Here is a 22,987-nt window from a genome sequence, read left to right as displayed (position 1 = left end):
TTCGTGATGCCTATTTTTAGGTATTTATAAAGACTCTCTTCCCACCATTTTTTTGCACGGTGCTCGATTGTTTCAAGTGTTGGAGTTTGCTGGCTTGCTGAAAGGAAATCTAAAAATCAGAACTCAAGACCTGACAAAGCCAACTGAGAAGATAATTTAATTACCTTTTTTTTTCCTAAAATAAGAAGTGTTGCCACTTGATATTTCTGTCTGTTCTTACCTTGATCTTCTCATCATTATTTACAGAAATAGGCAAATGGCAACTTCTGGAGAGGACTTCATATTAGAACAGCCAGCTATCCTAGTTGTATTTTATGCCAAGGATTACTAGCTATGTATTTCAAGCAAGGTATAAAGACTTAAGTTTTAATCATCAAGATGTAATATTAGGTCACTAGAGCACTCCATCTTTCACGTAAGACAAAGTGGCATAGAAGTGAGGTTAACTTCACAACTTCATAAGAAGACAGCTGTAATCTTCAGGTTTATGAACTTAGACCAGTGTTGGTCATTTGTGCATATTGTTTTAATTTTAGGGGGTGGGGGTGGGGAGCATGGCTTGTGGCTGAAGCCACAGGCAGATGACTTTCAGAGATTGCTTTCCTGTTTCTTGCCTCATGAAAGAAATGAGATTTCTTTGCCAAACAGAATAAATGTTCAATTTATAATTATTTTTCAGATACTTAAGTGGCATTTCTTCCAGTGGCTTGCAGTTTACCTTTAAAGAAAGTGTTAGAGTTTGTGTTAGGAGTCTTTTTGTTTACTGTTTTAACTTGCTCTGTTTCGTGTAAGATTGGACTAGAGCTTATTATTATGCCAGTTAATCTTGTAGTAATAACAATTTTTAATTGGTTTTAAAACAAAAGAGAGACTGCCTCAGAAGTACACTTGTGAAAATAGACTTATTTACACATTTCCAAGCAACAACAGAAATGTTACTTAAATAAGCTGAGGTTTTCCTCCAGAACAACTCATCCCATTCACCTCTGATGAAGGTTGTAATCTACCAATTTTTTTTAATTTCTTTTTTTTTGGCTCTGCCTTTGAAAAGTACATACCACTCAGAAGCTTAGCTCTGTAAGTCTGAGACCATTATAAGCCTAAAATGAATACTACTACAAGTATTTGTTTGCTAAGAAGACTTTGGTTGCTTTAAGGATCCCCTGATACAGTTTGCTTGAGGGCCTGGTTTCAGTGAGATACTGAGTAAAGTCCATGTCCATTGATGTTAAAAAGGAATGTACAGTCCTTCGTGCAGTTATGATCTAGCTTGAAAGCTAGCCTGATGTATGGGACATCTATTACTAGAAGCCTGGTTTTATTTATAGTGAAAATTTGAACAAATCAAAGTATGTCCTGCAATTTCTTGGCTTTTTGATTAAAGGTAGAAATCACTGTGTCCACTAAAGGGGGATTTGTTTTTCATCAATAAGATTCCTATTTATTTACTTAACATATACCCAAATTTTAAAAATTGTATATATAAATATAACTGAAGCTTTCTGACCAAATGATATAAAAATACTTCTTTTTATGTACTTACAAGATAATTGCTGAGAGGCATTAGCTATTGAAAGCAGTGCTTCTGATAACTTTCTTGAAAATCTAATTTTCAGATTTTTTTTTAACTCTAATACACTTAAAATGTAATTTTTAAAAAAAAGTATGCTCTAGGAAAGCTATCTGTACTGCAAAGGAGACAAGATCTTTCAAGATAACAGATTTTTTTTTAATACTGCATGAGCTGAGGCAGAAAGAAGACAGATTAAATGGTAGTGTCTGTGTGGTACAAAATTTATGCACTCATGCAGTAGGCATAGTTAATATCACAAGATAATCAGACATGCCTCTACTTATGCAAAGCAACACAAGATAGAAGTGTTGCTTTGAATATTTTCATTTCATAATTATAGCTATATAATTTTTTTACAGATATTTAAAACTAAAACTATGACAGCAACTTTGGTTAAAGAATTTTTGCCTTAGTTAATACGCTTTGAACACTTTAATACATCATTGCTCTTGCATTTCCCAGAAGTTTTGCATTTTAAAATACTTTAACATTACTTCATTTACCAAAGTAGTTGTAATATAAGTCTTCCACGTCGTAGATTGCCTATATATATATATATATATAGGTGGAAAAAAAACTTTATTTTAAAAATGCATGGTGAATATTCTTTCAGTCTCATGAAATTTTTGCTGGAACCACAAATACAGTTGTTTTGGGCATCTAGAATTATTTTCAAAAGTGCTGGTGTACTGTGTGCATTGATTAGTTTTATAATTGCAGATTGGAGAAGTATTCAGATAAAAGCTTTGAATAGAAAATAATTTTTATGGCTGCGTTTTTGTTTAATTTTACTAATAAACGCAATTTATTTGTTTCAAATTTTTTTGTTTCGAAAAGGTCAATTGTTGGAATGACTATGTATAATCAAGCAACACAAGAGATTGCAAAGCCTTCAGAGCTGTTAACCAGTGTAAGAGCCTATATGACAGTTCTCCAGTCAATAGAAAATTATGTACAGATCGACATTACACGAGTATTTAACAATGTTCTGCTTCAGCAAACCCAGCATTTAGATAGTCATGGTGAACCAACTATTACCAGTCTGTACACAAATTGGTAAGTAATTACATGAACATGTGTTAAAAGTTGTTTATATTGTTTTTATTTAATGAAGAATCTGGAATTGGAGAAGTGGAGTGGTTTGAAATTTTCTTAAGTTTCTGACTTCACAAGTTTACTTGTTAAATACTTGTTAAAAGCACTTTAAGGTTTGCCTGTTGTGAAATTCACTTTTTATAGGGGAGAGGTGTAGAGTAAGATAGAGATATTGGTTGAACAATGAAAGTAAAACTTTAGTGTATAGGCTTTGCTGTCCCTTGTTATGCAAGTATACTTCATCTGTATAAATTACCTGTGAACATGTGTCTTTTCATCTAAAACTTTTTCCCTTTCTGATAAGGTATTTGGAAACTTTGCTACGGCAAGTCAGCAATGGTCACATAGCCTATTTTCCGGCCATGAAGGCATTTGTGAATTTGCCTACAGAAAATGAATTGACATTTAATGCTGAGGAATACTCTGACATATCAGGTAAACTTTGATGTTTCTACTGAATATTTGTGACAGATACTTACTTTGTATGCTTGAGTAATTGGAATAACATAAACTTTTAGAGCATTCTATTATAAACAGCATTTCTTGACCTTCAGTAGTGTTTTTAGTACTTTTAATTTGTGCTGCCTCTATGTCTTGAGAGAGCTTGCTTTTTCTGGTTTTGGTCGAAGTAGAGTTGTTGCGTTTAAGCTACAGAGATAGGCATATGATGTATTGGTGACTGCTGCTTCAGTTCTATTATGATACAAGTTCTTGTATCTAAAATTCTACTTTGTGGTAAAATATTTTTGCAATTAAAACACTATTGCTAGATACATGATGGGCATCAAATAACTGAAGAAGGAATGTTTGAAGTAGAACAGTTTGTTTTATTTCTCAGAAATGAGAGCCCTTTCTGAACTTCTGGGACCATATGGCATGAAGTTCCTAAGTGAAAGTCTGATGTGGCACATTTCTTCACAGGTTGCTGAGCTTAAGGTAACCTTGGGAAACTGGTGGGTGGGAAGGCGGGTAGTTTTCTGTTTAAGCTTCCTTTAGGATATTTAACAGCTATGCTTCTGCATGCCATTTTTTTAAAATGACTGCATCAAACTGATGAAGCTGTGAATCTGACTCTTCTTTTGGAGTACATTTGCACATGTAGTATGTTTGTATCCCACATTCTTCAACAGATGAATGGGCAGGACTTCATGCAGGCTCTGTTGATTTCGATGTTAGATACCCTAAGTTAGGAGTTAAGTGTCTCTGGCATCAATGGGAGGAGAAATGTTTTTCTAGATCTCCAGGTGCTTGTGAAGCACTTACCCAAGTCTGTTGACTCTCAGAACTTAGCATGAAAATCTCAAATATATCTTAGTCATCTCTAAGGACTTACTTTCTTTACCATGTGTGTTAGCATGTATTGTTCAGTTTACATGGATGGGAGAATCAGTTCTTCTTTCTTTGTTAGTTTTCCTCATTTTTTAGATATATCTTTCCCTCAGGCTGAACAGTATCCATTTATTATAAATGTCTGTATTCTGATAAATAAACCTGATAGCATACAGCAATACAAACAAATGATAAAGTTGGTGCCATGAAAAAAAATTGGAAATATGGGCATGTCAAGGAAGCTAGTTGCATGTATATTCAAAACAACAAACAATGACAGCGGAAGCATTTGGTGCCCATGTGATTTTCTGGAAAGAGGTTTTAATAAATTTAATAATGTGTACTACCTTCCCAGGATAGTCACACTGTTAAAATATCACTAATTGGCATATATTTGCTTTTTTATGAGACTTGCTCTTTTAGTGTCATTTCCAAATTTAATTCCAAGTTGTTATTACATCTCATTGTTTTCAGTTTATTTAACCACAAATTACAATAAAGAGTTTTTTGTAACTATTCATGCATGCTGTGTTTTTAAAAATGCACATGAATACTTAAGAGATCTAAGGAACTTGCATTTTTTTCAACAACAGTTTACTATTACTAGCATACCAGGCCTTTAAAAATGTGTGTTTTTAATAATCCTATGTTACAGTTTCAAAGAACTTGTTCTCTCTGTAAACATTGTGAATTTCAGTGCTGCTGAGTTGCTAGGGTGTATGATGCCCTAAAAGATTTGAAGCCTTTTATTCAACGTCACAGATTAAGGAGAGGGGCTGTTCATGCCTTCTAAGCTGCCACAAAAGAGTGCAGCAACCCTGACCTGAGTGACCAGCAAGACAGGGTAATTGATACCTTTTGCCCATTCCAATTTTTGAGGTTTAGGATGAGACTTTCCAGGTGAGAACGCTATGATTTTAAGGTTAAATTCTGTAACTCCTGGCTATGGACAAAGTAACATCTGTCACGTTTCAAGTAGAACACAAAGCCATTAGGCAGTTGTTTGTTGGTTGCTGCATTTGCGTTTGTCCACTTACTGTGGAGTTGTCATACTTCCTCAAAATCAGCACGATTGATATTGTAGCTCTGTGTATTTTTTTTTTAAAGCAACTTTAAATGGTTTCTGAGATTTGTTGTTTTCTGGTGCTGCTAAGGATAAGCAGAACGTAATGTAGATCCACATGTGCATGACCACATATTTGGAGGAAAAAAATAAAGTAATAAAATGTTCATCTCTTTGGCTGAGATGCAGTTGGCTTAGCAAGAGAGCACTGAGAAACATCTGTGTTTGGGCGAAGGAAGCAACAAGAGGATAGAATGGGGAATTTATTAAGAGTAGGGTTCAAGGTTCTTGCTTTCTTCCCGCAGTGGGACCAGGTGTTGGGTTTATATCTGAAGTTTAAGACTGGGGTGAGGAGGGGAAGCTTGCCTCATTTACGTAACTATTTGAACTGTATTCCAGCCTGTTCCTTTTAAATCTTAAACTAATATGCTGGTTATTTTTTGTAAAGCTGAAAGCTTGACTAAATAACAATGTTCATGGGCTATTGCCTTCAATCTTGCATTCTGGAGAGCTTTGAGGGATTTAAATTAAAATGTCACACATCTGCCAAGTTCTGATACGGTGGCTGGTTTAATATTGCCCATCTTTCAAACCAGTCTTGTTTGGGCTTTCAGCATAGCAGTACATCTTGTGTGTCTTATGTGTATGCACATGTGCACACATTCTTGGAGGCGGTTAGTTTGCTACATCTTGTATAGCTTATTTCTTTCCTTGCTTCTCACTGAAGATAAGAAGAATTAAAGTGGGAAGACTGGGTGGATTATGGATAGACTTATGGAAATAGCATGATCATGACGCAATGTAATTGAATCTGGGAGGTCTAAGCTGTTGGAACAGATCTGCTTTGCACAGGCTACTTGACTAGGAGGTGGGAGTGAACTCAGACCACCATTTATTTCATAGGAGCATTATAGTTTTAAGTGGTGTTGGTTTTCTCTCCTCTGGTGGTCACAGGAGTATTTACTCTGAAATTTAATTTCCCTGCTTGCCATTTGCTATGTTCTGCCCTGTTTTCGGTGTGGGTTGAAGCAAAGTAAAATAAAACTATTAAAATAGTTAGCAGAACTATCAAAGGTCATATGTTCTTGGATCCTTAGCAGTAGGTTCCTGCAGGTATGTCTGTTCTTAGATTTTATATGATATATCTTAAATTATGTACCAGGCTTAGAGTGCTCTACGTGTCTGATGAAGAGTAGTTTTCCCTGCTCCCTCCTCATTGCTCTTTTTGTTTGTGCTGCCTGATAATTAAGATGGATTGGAATGTATCCACTTGAAAAATAAAACTGTTAATAATCACTTTGGAAGATGACCCCCAATCCAGAATATCTTGTTTTCTTCCTCCATCTTTCAGTTCTTTTCTGCCCTGATACTGTTTATTATGCAAAGCACTAAGTTAAGTGGCCTTTAAAGCAAGTGAACACTTCTTCATTTAATGTTCAGAAGTATACAAGATACCTAAATTTTCTTAGCTGCTGGTTGTCCTCTACCTAAAGAGATAATAGTATTTTCCATTTCTGAAATAGGGTACTTGGCATTCAAACTGCAAAAATATTTTTTGTAAGAATAAAGTACCTATTTCTTGCTTGAAGAGAGTTTAAAAATACTACTTGGCACAACATTAAGTTCCTCAGCTACCAAGAAACCGTTTTTGGATCTGACATTTTATGGATGTGATTATGCAATCTCTGTAATTTAAATTTAAGTCTGATACATATTTGGAGAATGATTTCAGGAAAGTTATTACATTTACCCTAATACTACAAGTTGCATGTATGAGAGCTGTTACAAATTAGAAACATACACACATTTTCTTTTCTTTTGGTTAAACTGACATGAAAAATACCCTTCAGGCTGAGGTGTCGGGGCTTGAGTGAATGTGTCTATTTCTAATTTATATTATAATGGAAGAAAATTTCAAGTAAACTGCACCAAGATTTAACAATCTGACTCTGGCACTTTTCGTTCCATTTTTCAATTTTACTAACATTATATTTCTAATCCTTACAGCATAACTACTGAAAGGAGCAACCCAAAACAATGGATTACTTTGTGAATCTGCTTTTTTATTGATATATGTATAATCTTCTTTTAAAAGCTGAATACCATGAGGAGCTATTGTCTGGTTTTACTGAGTTTCATTCCCTTGTTTTAAGAAGTGGTACAAATTGTTGAATATAAAAACCATGTTCCAAGGGGTACCTAATCCTCTGCTTTTTGATTCAGAGCTTGCTTTTGTGTAGAGTAGTGCCTGACGATAATACTGATATTATAGTCCCATTAAGAACACAGTGGGTACATCTGTATTCCATGAGTGTAGTTGCCTCTCTGCCAGACTGAAATATCCTAAACCATGCATTTATCCTGTTAACAAACTGAAACCTATAGCTGACCTGAATCGTTGCTTCATTTTAGAAACTTGTGGTGGAGAATGTTGAAGTTCTAACACAAATGAGGACCAGCTTTGACAAGCCAGACCAGATGGCAGCACTCTTCAAAAGATTGTCATGTGGGTAACAAGCAAGGTCCTACTAAAGATAAGAGTTGGGTTTTATCTTTGTCTTTGTAAAGAAAATGAGAAGAAATAATTTCTCTGTATTAGGTATACAGAAGCAGCAAAATCTATGTGAGTTCATATAAACTGATGCATCTTTTCAAAATTTTCCAGTCTTCTCATGTACAGACAAAATGAGATTTCAGTGTTAATTTAGTTATGGGCACTAGAGTAGCAGTGAGCTTTGAGCATCTCTTCAGGGATGATAACACATAGTAACAGCAGTAATCTGCAAACCGGGTGCATAGCTGTAGAATACAAAACACAGGCTTTTTTGACACAGGTTTCTGATTTGATTCTATCACAGTATAAATTATTGCATTCTTTGGAAGGATTTTTACATGTAATTAACATAAGTAGCTAACATAAGAGACATTTTTGGCCTCAAGAAAACACATAACTAGTGATAGCATTCAATATTGTCAGCTGTGGTTCATTCCATGAAGTGGTTAACAGGGTAGTCTTGCACTGAAAATCCCATTGTCAACTCAGTTATAAAAACCTGCTTAAGTACTGTTTATTTTGGCTCTTTTAACAAATGCCATTGTTTCAGTACCTTGTGTTTTTCAGTATTTTGTTAAATGTTTTTCTCTTTTTCGAAGAATTGAGCTTGTAAACTTCAACAGGTTCTTGTTCACTGTTGTTCTTGTTTCTCTTCAGCTGTTGACAGTGTTTTGAAGAGAATGACGATTATTGGTGTTATCTTGTCTTTTCGGTCCTTGGCACAGGAAGCACTTAGAGATGTAAGAAATAACTGAATATGTTCCGAATAATTTTCATTTTATTTAATTTAATGGAATGACAGGGTATTTGAAGCTTCACTATTTAGGAGTGCTACCTCTTATAAGGTTGGCATGTCGGTAAAATGGCAATACTCAGTCATAACTGAACTTTGAATTGCAAGTTGGGGGTGGGGAAATCCTGCTTTTTGAGTACTGTTCAGAGAAATGTTACATTAAAATATACAGGGTTTAGTTTGAGCATGTTTCTCAATGTCTTCTGTGTTTAGTACATCTTAAAAACTTTCACTTTGTTTGCAAACAGCTTAATTTTGCATTTATTAGGCTTTAGTGTCTTAAATCTACAAATTCATATACATAAAATAAAAACTCAGTTAAAAAAAATTAGTAAGTCCAGTAAAATAATGGTAGTGTCTAACTGATCATTAACATCGGAAATATTTTTTCTCATTTTGTATGTGTTTGTGTCTCTTAGGTCTTATCCTACCACATTCCTTTCCTTGTAAGTTCCATCGAGGACTTTAAAGATCACATTCCAAGAGAGACTGACATGAAGGTAATGTTTGGCCTGAAGGGTGATAGAGTCATTTTTGGAGCTTACTGAAAATATGTAAGGGGCAGGACTTTCATGCTTAGTGTGAAAAATCCAGAAACAAAGAACACCCTTTTTTTTCCAAAGAGCTAAGTAATTGTGCATCTGCAGCCTCCTAATGTTCTGGGGAAAAAAGACCAACCGACTGATAGGATAAGCACAAGTCTCTATCTGCCTGTGATCACATTTGAGAATTTTCATGGAAAGAATTAAGAATAAAATTTATCAGGTGTTAAAACATGACGAAGCAATAACGGGAAGAATACTGAGCTGCTTCACTTCAATACTGAGCACGAACAGTATAACTGGTAAAACCAAATGTTTCAAGGACTCTGTGTGTGTGGATGGAGCTCTATGCATGTCATAGCTACAAGTCTGATTTTGACCTTACACTGAAAATTCTTGTGAACCCGTGGTCTGAAATGCTTGGAAAAAGTTAGCAGTTTAAATAAGGTGCCTTGTTTCTGAATGGTAGTATGTTTCCATCAAAAAACCCTTGTCGCTACATCACATGGCTTCTAGACACGCATGCATTAATGGCTGCAGCCTAACTGTTTTTTTTAATCTCTTATTGCAGCTTGGAGCCTGTGAAGGTTTGGTAGCAACGGTGTTGTGGCAATTTGATTTGCAGAAAATGTGTAGTGGGATATACATTGCCCAACTCTTGATTCACTTTTACAGAAACAATTTTTAGAAATCTGCTGTTGTGGTTTAACCCCAGCTGGTAACTAAGCACCATGCAGTTGCTCACTCTCTCCCTCCCCCTCAGTGGGATGGGGGAGAGAATCAGGGAGAAAAACAAGTAAAACTTGTGGGTTGAGATAAGAACAGTTTAATAGAACAGAAAGGAAGAAACTAATAATGATAGTAATAGCAATAATAAAATTACAATAATAATAAAAAGGATTGGAATATACAAAACAAGTGATGCACAATGCAATTGCTCACCACCTGCTGACCAATGCCCAGTTAGTTCCCGAGCAGCGATCCCCTTAGGCCAGCTTCTGTCAGTTTATATACCGGGCATGACGTTACCCCTTTGGCCAGTTTGGGTCAGCTGCCCTGGCCATGTCCCCTCCCAACTTCTTGTGCCCCTCCAGCCTTCTCACTGGCTGGGTATGAGAAGCTGAAAAATCCTTGACTTAGTCTAAACACTAATTGGCAACCACTGAAAACATCAGTGTGTTATCAACATTCTTCTCATACTGAACCCAAAACATAGCATTATACCAGTTACTAGAAAGAAAATTAACTCTATCCCAGCTGAAACCAGGATATCTGCTCTTGAGCAAAGTATGTTTTTTGAGGGCTAGAATATGTTGTAGTTCCTGAACCTAAAGTTTACATTTTGCTGTTTACTCCTGAGGAAAGAAACTTAAGTTCTGTTGTGTGTGAAGATCCACTAAATAAAAAACATCCTTCTCCTTTTTAAAAGTACATTACAAGCACAGTTCAGTGTCTGTTATGGCGGGCCTCATGATTTCAGAAGACACGGTTTAGCAGTCTGTCTGAAAATGAATTAGAGGTTGCATGAAGAATATGTTGTTACTGAAATTGCCCAGGTATGCTATTTCACTCCAAAATACAATCACATACTCTTTGAAACTTGCAACGCTGATAAACCAGCCATGAAAACATGGAAATTCATACCACAATAGAGGAATTCTGTGGAAATTCTATGGAAAATTAACTTCAAGGATACTGAGTGGCTCATGATAAAAGTTATATCAACATGATGCAAGCTGCCTTTGCACTTCTCAAGAAAAGCCCTTCTAAAATTCTTGCCTATAGTTACAGAGAAAATCATTGATCACCAAAAAGCATCAGGTTCCGTTATTGAACTTGAGGAATCAGCATGCAGAAGAAATGAGAAGGGAAGTTCACTGCTTACTTGGCTTGATCTTTTCAGAAAACTTCTTGCACCCTCTGGTATCAAAAGGGTGCTGAAAAATAGGGTGGGATAAAAGCTGCAACTGTAATCATTGCAGGCCATATTCTACCATTGATATTTATAAGCCGATGATAACAGATCATTTTAAACATCTTGGTGGATCTTTAAAGACATTACTGAACTCGTGTGTCAGCAGATACAAGAAAACATAATACTTGCTGCTTCTCTTCTGGAAGTCACTGGAGTAATTTGCAGTCACTGGAAAAACTGGATGGCAAAAAAAGCTATCTACTGCTAAATAAAGCCATTCTGAGGACTATTCTCTGGTTCATGCCACATATCACCACCTAGTTGCCTCTGCTTCACATAATATTTGGCTGTTGGCCTTCTCTGGGTCTGCTGTAGTTCTGCTGTGATTCTTAAATATACCTATTTTGTGTGTGTGTTTTTCTAGTTCAACGTGTCTGAAATAAATTCTAAGTGCTGTGGTATAGTCCACAATGCTGGTGTTCGCATGATACCAACTGTTGATGTCATGTCTTGTGGTGTGATGCCATGTGGGCTTGTTGGAGAGTATGTAGCTTGCCTGGATAATGTTGGAGGACTGTGCCATGGAGAAGGAGCCAAACCTGTGTAGTCTTGTCTCCATAGTGCCTACTGGGAATACTGGGAACTCTGACATGTGCTACATCGCAACTCTGCCAGAGCTTTGTCTTGAAAACAGCTTGTTGGAAGGGCCAGAACTGTGCTATGAACCTGCTAACATACAGTCCTGTCACGTACAGCAGTGCAGTTGCAGGCAGCAAAGGCTTCTTTTGGGACAATAAGACAGAATGTTTTTTCTTAAATGAAGGCATGTCAACAGACAGATCTTTACAAGGCTTTGTACAGTGGATTGGGACAATTGCCTGATTGGTCATGATTTAGGACATAATAACATAGTAATTTCCTATGTACTAAATTTACCAAGCAAAGCATAAATAGCTTTAAAGCTGTTGAAATAAATACTTGTTATGAAATGTTACTTTTATTTTAGTATACCCGAAACTTATGATTTGGGGTGACTGGCAAAATGGGGTTTGTTCCCCTTTTTTATTTGGTTATTTTTAATATTAAGTTGTTGGGATGTGTATACAGGCTTTTAGTAACAGGCTTGCATTTGTTCCACTGTTTCTCCTTAAACAGTTTGTGGGAAACCAGCTCCCATCCAGATGCTCAGTGATTCTTTTGATGCAGGACTGTACTCAAGCTAGTATGTCCTGCTCACAGCGTAGCACTGTGCAAATAACTTTGTATGCTTTCCATATCAGAACTTGCCCTTGGGTAGCCAGGCTGGCGCACACAAGTGCTAGTCTGCACAATATCCCCTATGTGCAGCTGACCACATGTATTTGAGAATTTATGGGCAAAGTGTAAAACTTCTCAAATGCTAATGGCAGTAAGACCCATTGCTCGCGTTTCCTGTAGTCCTTTGTATTTGGTATAAACCTGCTTTTGCAGAGATTCATCTGAACTTCAGATACTTTGTCCAAAATGTAAATTGGGGAAAGAGAGAAGAACTGTGTTGAGTGTTTGTTAATGGCAGTAAAAGATACAGCCTGGGACAGACTGGAAAATGGAATACATTTCAAGATGCTCTTAGTTCCTCCAGGTATTAGGGCCTCTTAGAGTCTAATTCTTGGCACTTGGAATCACTGGATACTGAATCTGCATCAAATCTGAATGTTGTAAGGTTTCTGCCTTACTCTAATATTTCACCAGATTGTGACTTTTGGCTTTTGTCTAAAAATGCTGTATTTGCAGATGTTAGCTGATACTTCAGATCTGGTAGACAAAATCTGTTAGTTTCTTTTGAACAGTGAAGAAAGGTGTAGAAACAGCTGATTGGAAGTCAGGATATTTGCTTTGGAGATACTGTAGAAAGTATACAAGCTTTGTTTGGCTTGACGAAAAGAAAGTATAACCTAGCACACAAAGTACTGACCCAGCTGTTCAGCGTAGGTTAGAAACAAACAAAAATGTGGAGTGTCTTCATCTCGTTTTAGCCAAGTTTCTGAAATTCCTTAGTGCCTCAAACTCCAATATGAACATTTTAAATAGGACAGCAAAACAGTGCTGCTTCATGTTTACACAAAAACCATTCAATGTTGTCTTTGTAATTATCTTTCTTCTGGTCCTCAGGTGGCAATGAATGTATATGAACTGTCATCAGCTGCTGGATTGCCTTGTGAGATTGATCCTGCCTTGGTTGTAGCACTGTCTTCCCAAAAATCAGGTAAGTAGTTACAACTTTAAAAAGGGAGGGGGGGAGGAGTAAATGCACCCAGACATGGAAGTGTTTAAAGTGCTAGAAGGATTCTTTTGTATCTTGGGTTCTTTTTATTCCTTTGACAATCTCCATAAATGGCATAAGAACATGAATTATTTGTGCCTGCTGCCTTCTAATGTGTTAGCTTGAGCATCTTTTCAACCACATGTGAATTAACTTGTTGACCTAGAAAGGAATAACGAGTAGATGTTGAAGGAGTTTAATAGCTAAAGGTGAAAACTGCTGTAATTTGAAGACAATGAAAATAGGACTCTGTTGTGAACAACTAGGGACATGATCAGTTCCATTGTACAGATCTGTAACAAATCTGTGTCACTTAAGTAGGCATTAGGAGCTGAAATGCCAGCTGAAAGCACTTCACAAATTTCACAACATTGTGTTATTGGTGTGTTACACCAATGTTAACATGGAGCTTACAAGGGGAAACATGGTTAAATAAACATCTGAATGTTCTAACATATATAGTGTTTAATCTTATTTGCTTTAAAGCACCACTGTCTAAGCTTTTCAGTTTTGTTTACTCTGGCAGGTTTGAGGGCATGAATTAAGGCTCTTAAGTGGTTTTTGACACTCTTCAGCTTTTTTCCCTGTCTTCCTTACTGAGCACTTTATTACTTTTTTCCCCTGTGTGTAATGGATAGTTAGCGTTATAATCAGATCATGAATATTTTAAATGCTTCCTAAGTTGTTTTTTCTTGCTTTAATAGTACTTATTTTGGAAGGGGAAAATGCAGCTAATTTCAAGGGGCATTTTAATATTCAAACTTAAGTGTCGAGCACAATTTCTTAGTGTACCTTAAAAAAAAGTGTATTTGTTTTATATACATAATATGTGTAATATACATAGGTATATCTTTGGAAGATAGCTAGTATTTGAAATGGCATTTTAAATAGATTATTTTCATCGTGGTGCAGCTGTGAATGTTTAAGCTGGGTGAACGAGACAGGGAATTTCTGTATATTTTCATGGTTTGTTAGGATCGTGTATTTTGATTCTTACCTTTGCACTTTGAAGTATTTTGCTTCTAGTAATTCAGTTTGTACAGATACACGTACTCTACTTCACCAGCTGTTGACTTGTTTAAAAACTAATCTTATGCTAAGGTGTGGTGATGCTGCTATTTCTGAAAACACAAGATTTTAGTGTGAGTTGACGTGAGTGCACATCATTTTCTGCTCATTTACCAAAGGGAGAGTGCGAGAGAACCTCTCCTCACCTCAGAGCAGTAACTGGATTTACACCAGGCTGTAAAAATACTATTCAGCTCAGCATATGAAAGTGTTAGTAATGAAATGGTTAGAAGTGACAAGGTGGCAGCAGCTTGCCTTCATTCTTGTAGATAACAAACTGGACATTTTGAAGCTCCATCCGGTGTCTTCAGGCAAGATTGACATACTGTTTTTCCTTTCACAATGCAAACATTGAGTTTGTTGTTGATGGGTTTAAATTTCAGTTTGGTCAAACATTTTATATTCTAAACTACCTGCAGTTGAAAGGAAATACTTTAAGATGACTTCTTTAATTGAAGAACTTTGGTTTTGTTTCTAGAAAACATTAGTCCAGAAGAAGAATATAAAATTGCTTGCCTTCTCATGGTCTTCGTGGCAGTCTCCTTACCGACTTTGGCTAGTAATGTGATGTCTCAGTATAGCCCCGCCATTGAAGGTAACGTAAAATCAGCTAAAAATTTGCACTGAAAACTTTCTTCATAATAGTCTTGATCGTTTCTTGAATACTTTTGCTTTAAATATTTATTTACATTTTGTAGTGAACAAAATTTAAAAATCAGCTAGCTCTAATCCAGGAAATTTCTTCTGAAAGTTGCTTTAAAAAGCATTTACTTAACTCTTGTCTGAGATAACTTTTTATGAAAAATCAGCCTTCTACTTGAGTTTTTAAGAACAGTTCAGATACTGTAGGGGGCAATCTCGTCCTAGTATGTGGAATTGCTAGAGCATACATTCTACATTAACTAGTGTGAGGTTTATGATATAATAGTATAGATGTTTTAGTAATCTTTACATTGGCTTTGGGCCACTCATACAAGGTGTCTTTTCTATATTTAATATGCTGTTCATATTACTAAGCATAAAATTTTGAAAACAGAATCTGGAAGGTGTAAGCTGTGAACAGAATTATATCCTATGCAGTAGTTCAACTTTCTTAAAAAAAAAAAAAAAAAAAAAAAATAATCTTTGCTTCAAGGAAATTCTTTGCATGTAATCCAAAAAAAAAGTTCTCTTTCAGACAAAGTTAAGTTGGGGAAAAAAAAAAGACTGACAAAATTGTTCCAACACACACAAAAATCACCTTTCAGCTGTTCAAGCTATTTCCTTTGTGATGTGTAGGAGGGCTCACATAAAAGACCATGTTTATTCTGCATCCATTTACTGGGTACACTGTGTTTTTTCCATTTTTTCTTTTAAACTTGCATTATTTTTAATCCAGTCAAAATTTAACTCACAAAAACTGTGTCTGAACTGACTTCTGAAAATTTAAAGTACTAGGAAAAGACCAAAAATTCTGAAAGCCTTCTGTGTTACTTAATATAGTATGCAGATCATATTTTTTGAGAGTCTTGAGCTTATTGTTTTAAATTGGGTTAATTAACATTTTCTTCAGTTTTGAGAGATTAGGGATTTTTTAACTCTAGTTTCATTTTAAATTAATAATGTAGCCTTTTGTCAATTGTGAAAAAGTTGGATAAATCTCTGATGCAATGAGTAGGACTTTAAAATTCCAAACTTTTCAAATCAATGTTAAAGTCAACATCTTTTTATGATGAATAAGGAGAACAACGTGTAACCTGCATAGTTGTTTCATGTTATCTGCACTCACAGTATTTGTATGGCTTTTTGCGAGATTCTTCAAAGTCATGATGGTTGAAGAAAAATCTCAGAATACAGGCAACAGCAGGGAATATGAAATGTGATTGGTGAGGGGCACAGGTAGAAACTTACTTGATAAAGGACAATCAGATTGATTCTCTTAACTCAGTCCAAATGAACTTGCTTATGTATGTTTAAGGCCACATCTCTTAAATATTACTTGTTTATATTTCGTAAAATAAACCCTCTGGAAGCACTTTCTGCTACCAATTTCTCCTTCAAAAACATCTTTCTTACTGTGGTGTCTCAAAACTCGTACTACTTGCCAGGGGAACACTACTGAAAGTTTTTAACGGTAATTATATTTTCACATTCATCCCTCTACAAATTTATTTCTAAGAACGTTGGTCAGGCTAGCTAGAGGTTCTGCAGCAGGTTAGAGCTCATACGGGTTTGCCTCCCTCAAACTCCCCTCTCTTCCAAGTCCTCAGGGTCTTAGCAGGCTGAAACAACAGATAGTTCTACCTTCTGCTTGTTTTATATCACGTAGCCTAAATATTCCAGTTTCTGCAATTTCATTTACATTCAGTAACTCTTAACATGAAGTCAGACAAAGCCTGTTTCAAAGTGGGTTCTTAAAGTAAGTACAGTTAATAACATCTCATAAAACTGTGACTGGAGAGAAGTTACATCTAGAACTCAAATAAGCCCGTAGTAGGAGTTGCAACTGATTTTATGAGATGTGGCCTCTGTATTATGTAATTCTTTACTGAGTGGGCTCTTTTTTATTGAGAGGAAAAGAGTCTGGCAAGAGGATTATATAAAATATGTTCACTTTACAAAAATAACTGAACAAACAGAATAGACCTTGTCAGTCCTGCCTTCCTTGCATAATATTACTTTTTCCTGTGTCCTGCCCTTATTGTAGAACATCTGGCTTTAGACATTTAATATAGATGCTATTTACAGAATGAGGGCTTAACGAATGCTGCTTTTTTATGAAGTAAATTCCCTGGACAAATCCCAAATTCATCCATCAACAAGTCACAGATTTGAAGGAGTTTCAGCTTTCTAATCTGACAAGACATACCTCCCAAATGCAGACAGTTCTTGGACAGCTTTTAGCAATGTCTGTGTTCTCTCTGCCTGCTTCAAGATCAAGCCTGTATTCTTCCACTAGCTCCAGATAAAGGCTCAGGCTCTAACAGACCGTTACATTTGTTCCCAGTGAGAAATCTGAACTGCTAGTCAAATACCAGGCTAGAGGACTAATTTGTCGTCTAGAGGCTAGAATAGAACACTAGTCTACGAGAGACATAGCCTTTTCTAAAGACTTGAAACCTGCTGCAGGTTGGAAGACAAAGATTTGTCAGCTGAATTCCCTTGATGATGCTTTTTCTACAGTCTCTGAGACATAAAAATGAAGTCACTTCAAAAAATCAAGCCATTTCAAAAGTAAATATAAACTTAAGTCATCAGAATTAAGCAGAACAGATGTTCTTGACTGATGTTCAAGGAAAGTGGTGCTCTTTTTTTGGACTAGCATATTCATGCAGCAATATTTAATTGAAAAATTGGAGACAGAGTAGGAGTATCAACTCTGGGGAGGCCTGCTGGTGGAGATCCGTAGAGATCTTTGCTGGGACCTACTAGTCAGCATACTCATAGACCACCCAGAAGTACGGTGAAGAGTGAGGTGAGCAAATTTTCATACCATGTGAAGTTATTGAGGATATTAGAGGAGTAAAGAGGTGCAGATAGATATTATGATACTGAGTAAATTGTGCAACAGAATGACAGATCAAATTAATTTTAAGTAAGAATAGTGATATGCATGGGGAAAAAATTTTTCTCATGTGGAGTGACGGGGTCCAGCTGACCTCACTGTTCAGACATGATCTTGGAGTTACGATAAATGAGTGAATGAAAAAATGAGCTCAGTGCTCAGCAGTGGTCAAAAAGAGTTAGTAGGAATCAGTTGTATTTGCATGCTTGTATGCTTCCTAACTCCAAAGATGTCGTCCTTTTCATATGCTAGCACTTTCCCAAGATATTTGCTCAGGTGTCTATTAATTTTGTTGTAAAGTGGTAGACTTGATTTAATTTGCCTAGAAGAGCTATCAGGCTTACTGAGGAGCAGTTGTGCTCTCTTTGAAAACTGGTGGTGTTTAATCACCTTCCAGGCCTCTGAAGCCTGGGTGAATTTTAGGCAAGATGTTATGTACAGCAATTAGCAATTCAACAGTTTTGTTCTTGAGTTCCTGTAGTTCTCTTGGATGAATGCTGTCTGGGCATGCCAACTTGTTCCTTTACACAGAGGGGAGAAAAATAGCCAATTAGGTGGAAAAATGCTGCTTGCATGTGTCTTCTTAGCCTAGTCAAGTGGTAATACCCTCAAGTTTTGTAGAGGCCATATAAACTTCCAATACATTATATTTCCTTATTTCTAAAACCCATGGGGATCTTTGTGATCATTACAGCATTCAGAAGGGAGATCTGTACTTCTGGTGGCTTTCCTGATACCAAGTTCAAAGTACCAGTACTTTGCTCCCGTTGTGTAGGATGCTAAAAATTGATCTTTCATTGTGATGTCTGTTTACTCTTTGGTGATATTTTCCAAAGAACACTGTCATTTTCAAACATGATGCTGAGGTAATTTGTGTATGTTTTTGTTTAGGGCATTGCAACAACATTCATTGCTTGGCAAAAGCTATCAACCAGATTGCTGCAGCTTTATTTACCATCCACAAGGGAAGCATTGAAGACCGTCTTAAAGAGTTTTTGGCTGTATGTATAACTTCATTTCTAGAGCTAGCCCCTCTAAAATGCCACCTAAATCCACCCCCTTATGCCCCTCAATCTGTTTTTATACATAGTCTAGCTTGCACAGTGCTGTCATTAAATAATTAATGTTTGCATTGCAAGTGCTACCTTTACAGCAGCAATCAGCTATGAGTAATTTTAATCACTGTATGTAAATGTAAAGATTTAGATTAGTATGGATGAGTATTGATTAACCAAGATTTATTCCAATAGCAATATTGCTTCATAATGCTTGTAATGCTTGTTATTTTCCTGTAGTTATAGATTGCAGAGAAACTAAAGTTACTGTATAATACAGTGTTAATTTTGATTAGGAGAAAATCAGGTGTGTAAGTTACTTTTCTGAAGTCTAGCAAAAGGTTAAAATTTGTATCTTAACAAGAAAAAATATCTGTTGACTTCAGGAAGTATTTTCAAATTCAGGTGAAAAATGTAATATTAATTTGGTGTGCAATACAATTGATTTCATATACATCTGGGTTTGGTGCACCAGAGACAAAAGCATATTGTTAATACAAGTCTATATGTAGATTAAATTTAGTAGCAGTCTTTTAGCAATAGTCAGCTGTGTTTGATGTTGGGAAGTAACACCAGCAAATCAGTCCAAGTGTCTTTTTTTTCGCCGGTATAATCCGTAGTATTTTAGCTAGCACATACCATCTCTTACATTGTGGTGGCCTGTGACTCAAAAAAAAGAAATGTGCAATGCGTATAAAATCAAGATTCTGTCTAGCAGACTTTTTCCCATGATGTGTTGGACTCCTCAGTTTGTTTTACTTATTCAAAGGCAGCAACTCCAGAGTGGCTTTTGAGTTGTACCTTTTGACATGTCTGCCGTTTTTAAACAGTAGCTGTCTGGTAGTGGTATGTTACAGGGATATTTGGGAAGAGGAATTTTTATGCTTCAGAGTAGGCTGAAGATCAAGGCTTCTGAAATCCTTAGTGATGCTAAAAAAAAAAATAAATCAAAAGCCCTTAGTTGGTGGTGATGCATTTTAAATACATTTTGGTGTGCTGCCTGAGTAGAAATAGAGTTTTTAAAGTGGCTCTTAATTAAGCCAATACTTGAAGGGAAACTAAAGGCTAAAATGGCAGCTACTGATTTTGCAAAATATCTCTTCCCCCCCTTATTTTAGGTGTCTTGCAAACTTACAGGCATGGGATAATGGTAACTTTCTGAGAAGTCCACAGAAACAATTCGTTTGTTTGTTTGGGTTGTTTGGTTTGGTTTGGGTTTTGTTGTGGGGTTTTTTTTTTTCTTAAAAGGATCTTTCATTGCTGGAAGTTCATTGCATTCTGTAAAACAGAAAAAACCTTTGGTCATTGACCTTGTCTAATGCAACTGCTGGCTGTAAAAGATGAAAGAAATGGTTGTGTCAAGTTGCATACATTTGACAAGTGAAGGAAACCAGTATAGTTTCATGTGATAAAAACACTTTTGGTATGAGGCTTGCATTTTTTTCAGTGTTTACAAGCTGGTTTCAGACCACTGCTTTTACTGTACAGGCCATGACTTGATTGTTCAAATATTTTGATAATCTTTGTTTTCTAACACCTTTTATATATCACTTACTGTTAGTCTGAAAGAAAAATATTTATCTTAAGAAGAAAATGTACTGCCTGGGATGATCTGCTTTCCTGTCAAACTTAATTAAGTACAGAAAAAGCTTACTAGGTTATTTAATACCAATGAGTATGTGTTAAGATTATTTTGAAGTATGCACATTCACTTTATATTACAAATTGATTAATGACAGAATTTGTTCAAGAGGAGTCTTGATTTAGATTTTAAAGTTAACATTTTAAGTTAAAATCCATTTCTGGTAAACATGTGGTTTAGGCACATTGCCATTGCTTGATGTGAGGGCATAAATGATGATTGTACATCTGAAAGTTGAAAAGAGGGGGGGTTTTGTGTTTTTGGTTTTGGTGGGTTTTTTTCAAATTTCTGGAAGGCATGAAAACATGGGTTGTCAATGCATCTGCAAATTAAGTATTTTACTGTATTCTGTCATCCTGAGCTTGTAAATACCTAAGTATGTGTTACAAGTTTCCAGTATATCTTTTAAAACTAATTATTGTAGGGTTGCTCATGGTCTGATAAAGTATTATTCATTTACTTTTAGGATGACATTTCTTCAATTAAAAATACAGTTTAGGAAGTAAAACTTAATTTGTTCTTCTATTGCAAAACGGGTATAACTTCAAACAACAAAAACTCCAATCGCTTTAAATCTTGCCAAAATGCAGTAAGTTTATATGCGTTTTGGGAAGGAGAGAGAAAGTGAGCTCTTGATCCCATAGAAGTTCTGTCATTAATTACAGTAAACTTTATAATGATCAACCAATGCTTACAACCACAAGTTCTTGCAATAAATTAATTCACTTTTTGTACTAAATAGCACATATTGCTTATTAAACACTGCTAGAAATAATAATAAAAAAAAGCTCACTGAGACTAAAGCCCAGTGATGGTTTGTGTGTTCAGGTTTACTTTCCTTTGTAGTTATTATTACACTGCAGTGTCTGTTGGCTAGGATATTGATTTCTTCAGAAAAGTTTTGTGTGTGTATAGCAAAATAGCAAAAGTCAATCAATACATTGTTATATTTATTGCTTCAAAATACTGGTTTTTATGTAGCTTGCATCGTCTAGTCTACTGAAGATTGGCCAGGAGACGGACAAAACTACTACAAGGAACAGAGAATCTGTTTACCTACTACTAGACATGGTAAGCTTTTGTCTATTTTATGTGTTACTACCTTAAGGAATAGGCTCCAGATTGTGTCATTCAGCAAGGGCGTTTTGGGTGTCACCTTGTGTGTTGCAGCTTATCAACCAGTGGAAATAATTTTATGTCATTCTTCCTGGCATTCTAATGTCAGAAATTAACTTTTTTCACTCCCCCAACACACACAGACACATTTTTACCATCGTCCTTTGTCGCCTAGAACATTGTATCACATTGTTCAGATCATTTTCATTGATCATCTAGTACATACAATATTAAAATGAAATTTCACATTAAAGAAGCACTGTTCAGAATGTGTGAGGGAAAATCCGCTCTGCTCAGAGGTTTTTCTTTCAGTATTCTCTATCTTTTGGAAGTAGCAGGAGTGCTATATGACTATATATAGGAAAGCTAAATGACTAGCTTTGACAAGAGGTGAGTTTATTGCATTGTGTTTCTCCCCAGCGTTTAAACTTTGTATTACTTCTTTTTGCTATGAAATACGTGAGTGGTGGTGTGCTGCAGACCAGAATTATCTCCATGAAATAGATTAGCAGCTGCAGGCAGTGGAAAGTATTCTGCAAAACCTTGTGTTTCTGGTATTTTTCAGATTGTGCAGGAGTCTCCATTCCTGACAATGGATCTCTTGGAGTCTTGTTTCCCTTATGTCTTGCTGAGAAATGCATACCATGCTGTCTACAAACAAAGTGTCACATCCTCTGCCTAAGTATCTACTTACTGGAGATAAGACATAGCACGCATCTATGTGGCCTCAGTTTTACCTGTAAACTGTGGAGCTATTTTACTTTATGGCCTGATGAACAGTTTTGTGGATTATAAACTTTTTCCATAAAGTTGTATTTCTGATCAGTGGTTTCTTAATATGGTTGTACTACAATATAAGCTTGGTTGATTTTTAGGTTGCACATTCATGGAAAATCTTTCTCATTTCTTCCTCTTTTTTTTTTTATTTTTTTTTTCTTTAGAGCATCAGTTATGTTTAAAAAAATACAACTTCTGCTAAATGTTTTTTGATATTGATCATGCAAAACAAAAATTGCTTGTTTATTTCCCAGAAGAAAAAAGTATTTAGTGATTATTTTAGATAGTGTAGCTTTCATCTGTGTGTAAATTATTTCATATAGGGAGAGTTATAATCTTGTACCTATTGTTCTTATTGAAAACAAATATTGGATGTGCATTTCTGTGAAGTAATTACAGCATTTCTAGTTTTATTTTGAAACATTCACCAATTACGTACTATGACACTATCTAACATTAAAAATGTTATAGGACTGCTTATCCTTCAGACAGCAATCCTCTCCTAATACTCTTAAACAACAGCAAGTGGTGTTGTTTGTATAAAGCATAGTGGAAATTTTTTTAAACTAACTTCTGTGGTGCCCTGTTGGCATTAACACTACCATTGTACCCTGCTGTA

General features: G+C 35.8%; 1 protein-coding gene across 5 annotated transcripts in view; it reads left to right on the top strand.

Annotated features, from left to right (window-relative positions):
• NCKAP1 (NCK associated protein 1) overlaps nt 1–22,416 on the top strand; it is a 61,545-nt gene extending 39,129 nt beyond the window's left edge. For all 5 annotated transcript variants that reach the window (XM_049814034.1, XM_049814026.1, XM_049814017.1 and 2 more), the window contains 11 exons: nt 2,411–2,629; nt 2,973–3,103; nt 3,507–3,604; nt 7,473–7,566; nt 8,272–8,354; nt 8,827–8,907; nt 13,016–13,109; nt 14,713–14,829; nt 18,670–18,779; nt 21,457–21,546; nt 22,157–22,416. In XM_049814034.1, the coding sequence (XP_049669991.1) occupies nt 2,411–2,629; nt 2,973–3,103; nt 3,507–3,604; nt 7,473–7,566; nt 8,272–8,354; nt 8,827–8,907; nt 13,016–13,109; nt 14,713–14,829; nt 18,670–18,779; nt 21,457–21,546; nt 22,157–22,273 (1,234 nt within the window). In that variant the 3' untranslated portion in view covers nt 22,274–22,416. The remainder of the gene's footprint in view (nt 1–2,410; nt 2,630–2,972; nt 3,104–3,506; nt 3,605–7,472; nt 7,567–8,271; nt 8,355–8,826; nt 8,908–13,015; nt 13,110–14,712; nt 14,830–18,669; nt 18,780–21,456; nt 21,547–22,156) is intronic.
• Nucleotides 22,417–22,987: the final 571 nt, after the last annotated feature.

This window comes from Accipiter gentilis, chromosome 1, assembly GCF_929443795.1.
Source record: "Accipiter gentilis chromosome 1, bAccGen1.1, whole genome shotgun sequence".
NCBI lineage: Eukaryota > Metazoa > Chordata > Aves > Accipitriformes > Accipitridae > Astur > Astur gentilis.
The sequence above is the reverse complement of the archived record's forward strand: the minus strand, read 5'-3'. Positions and strand labels throughout refer to the sequence as shown.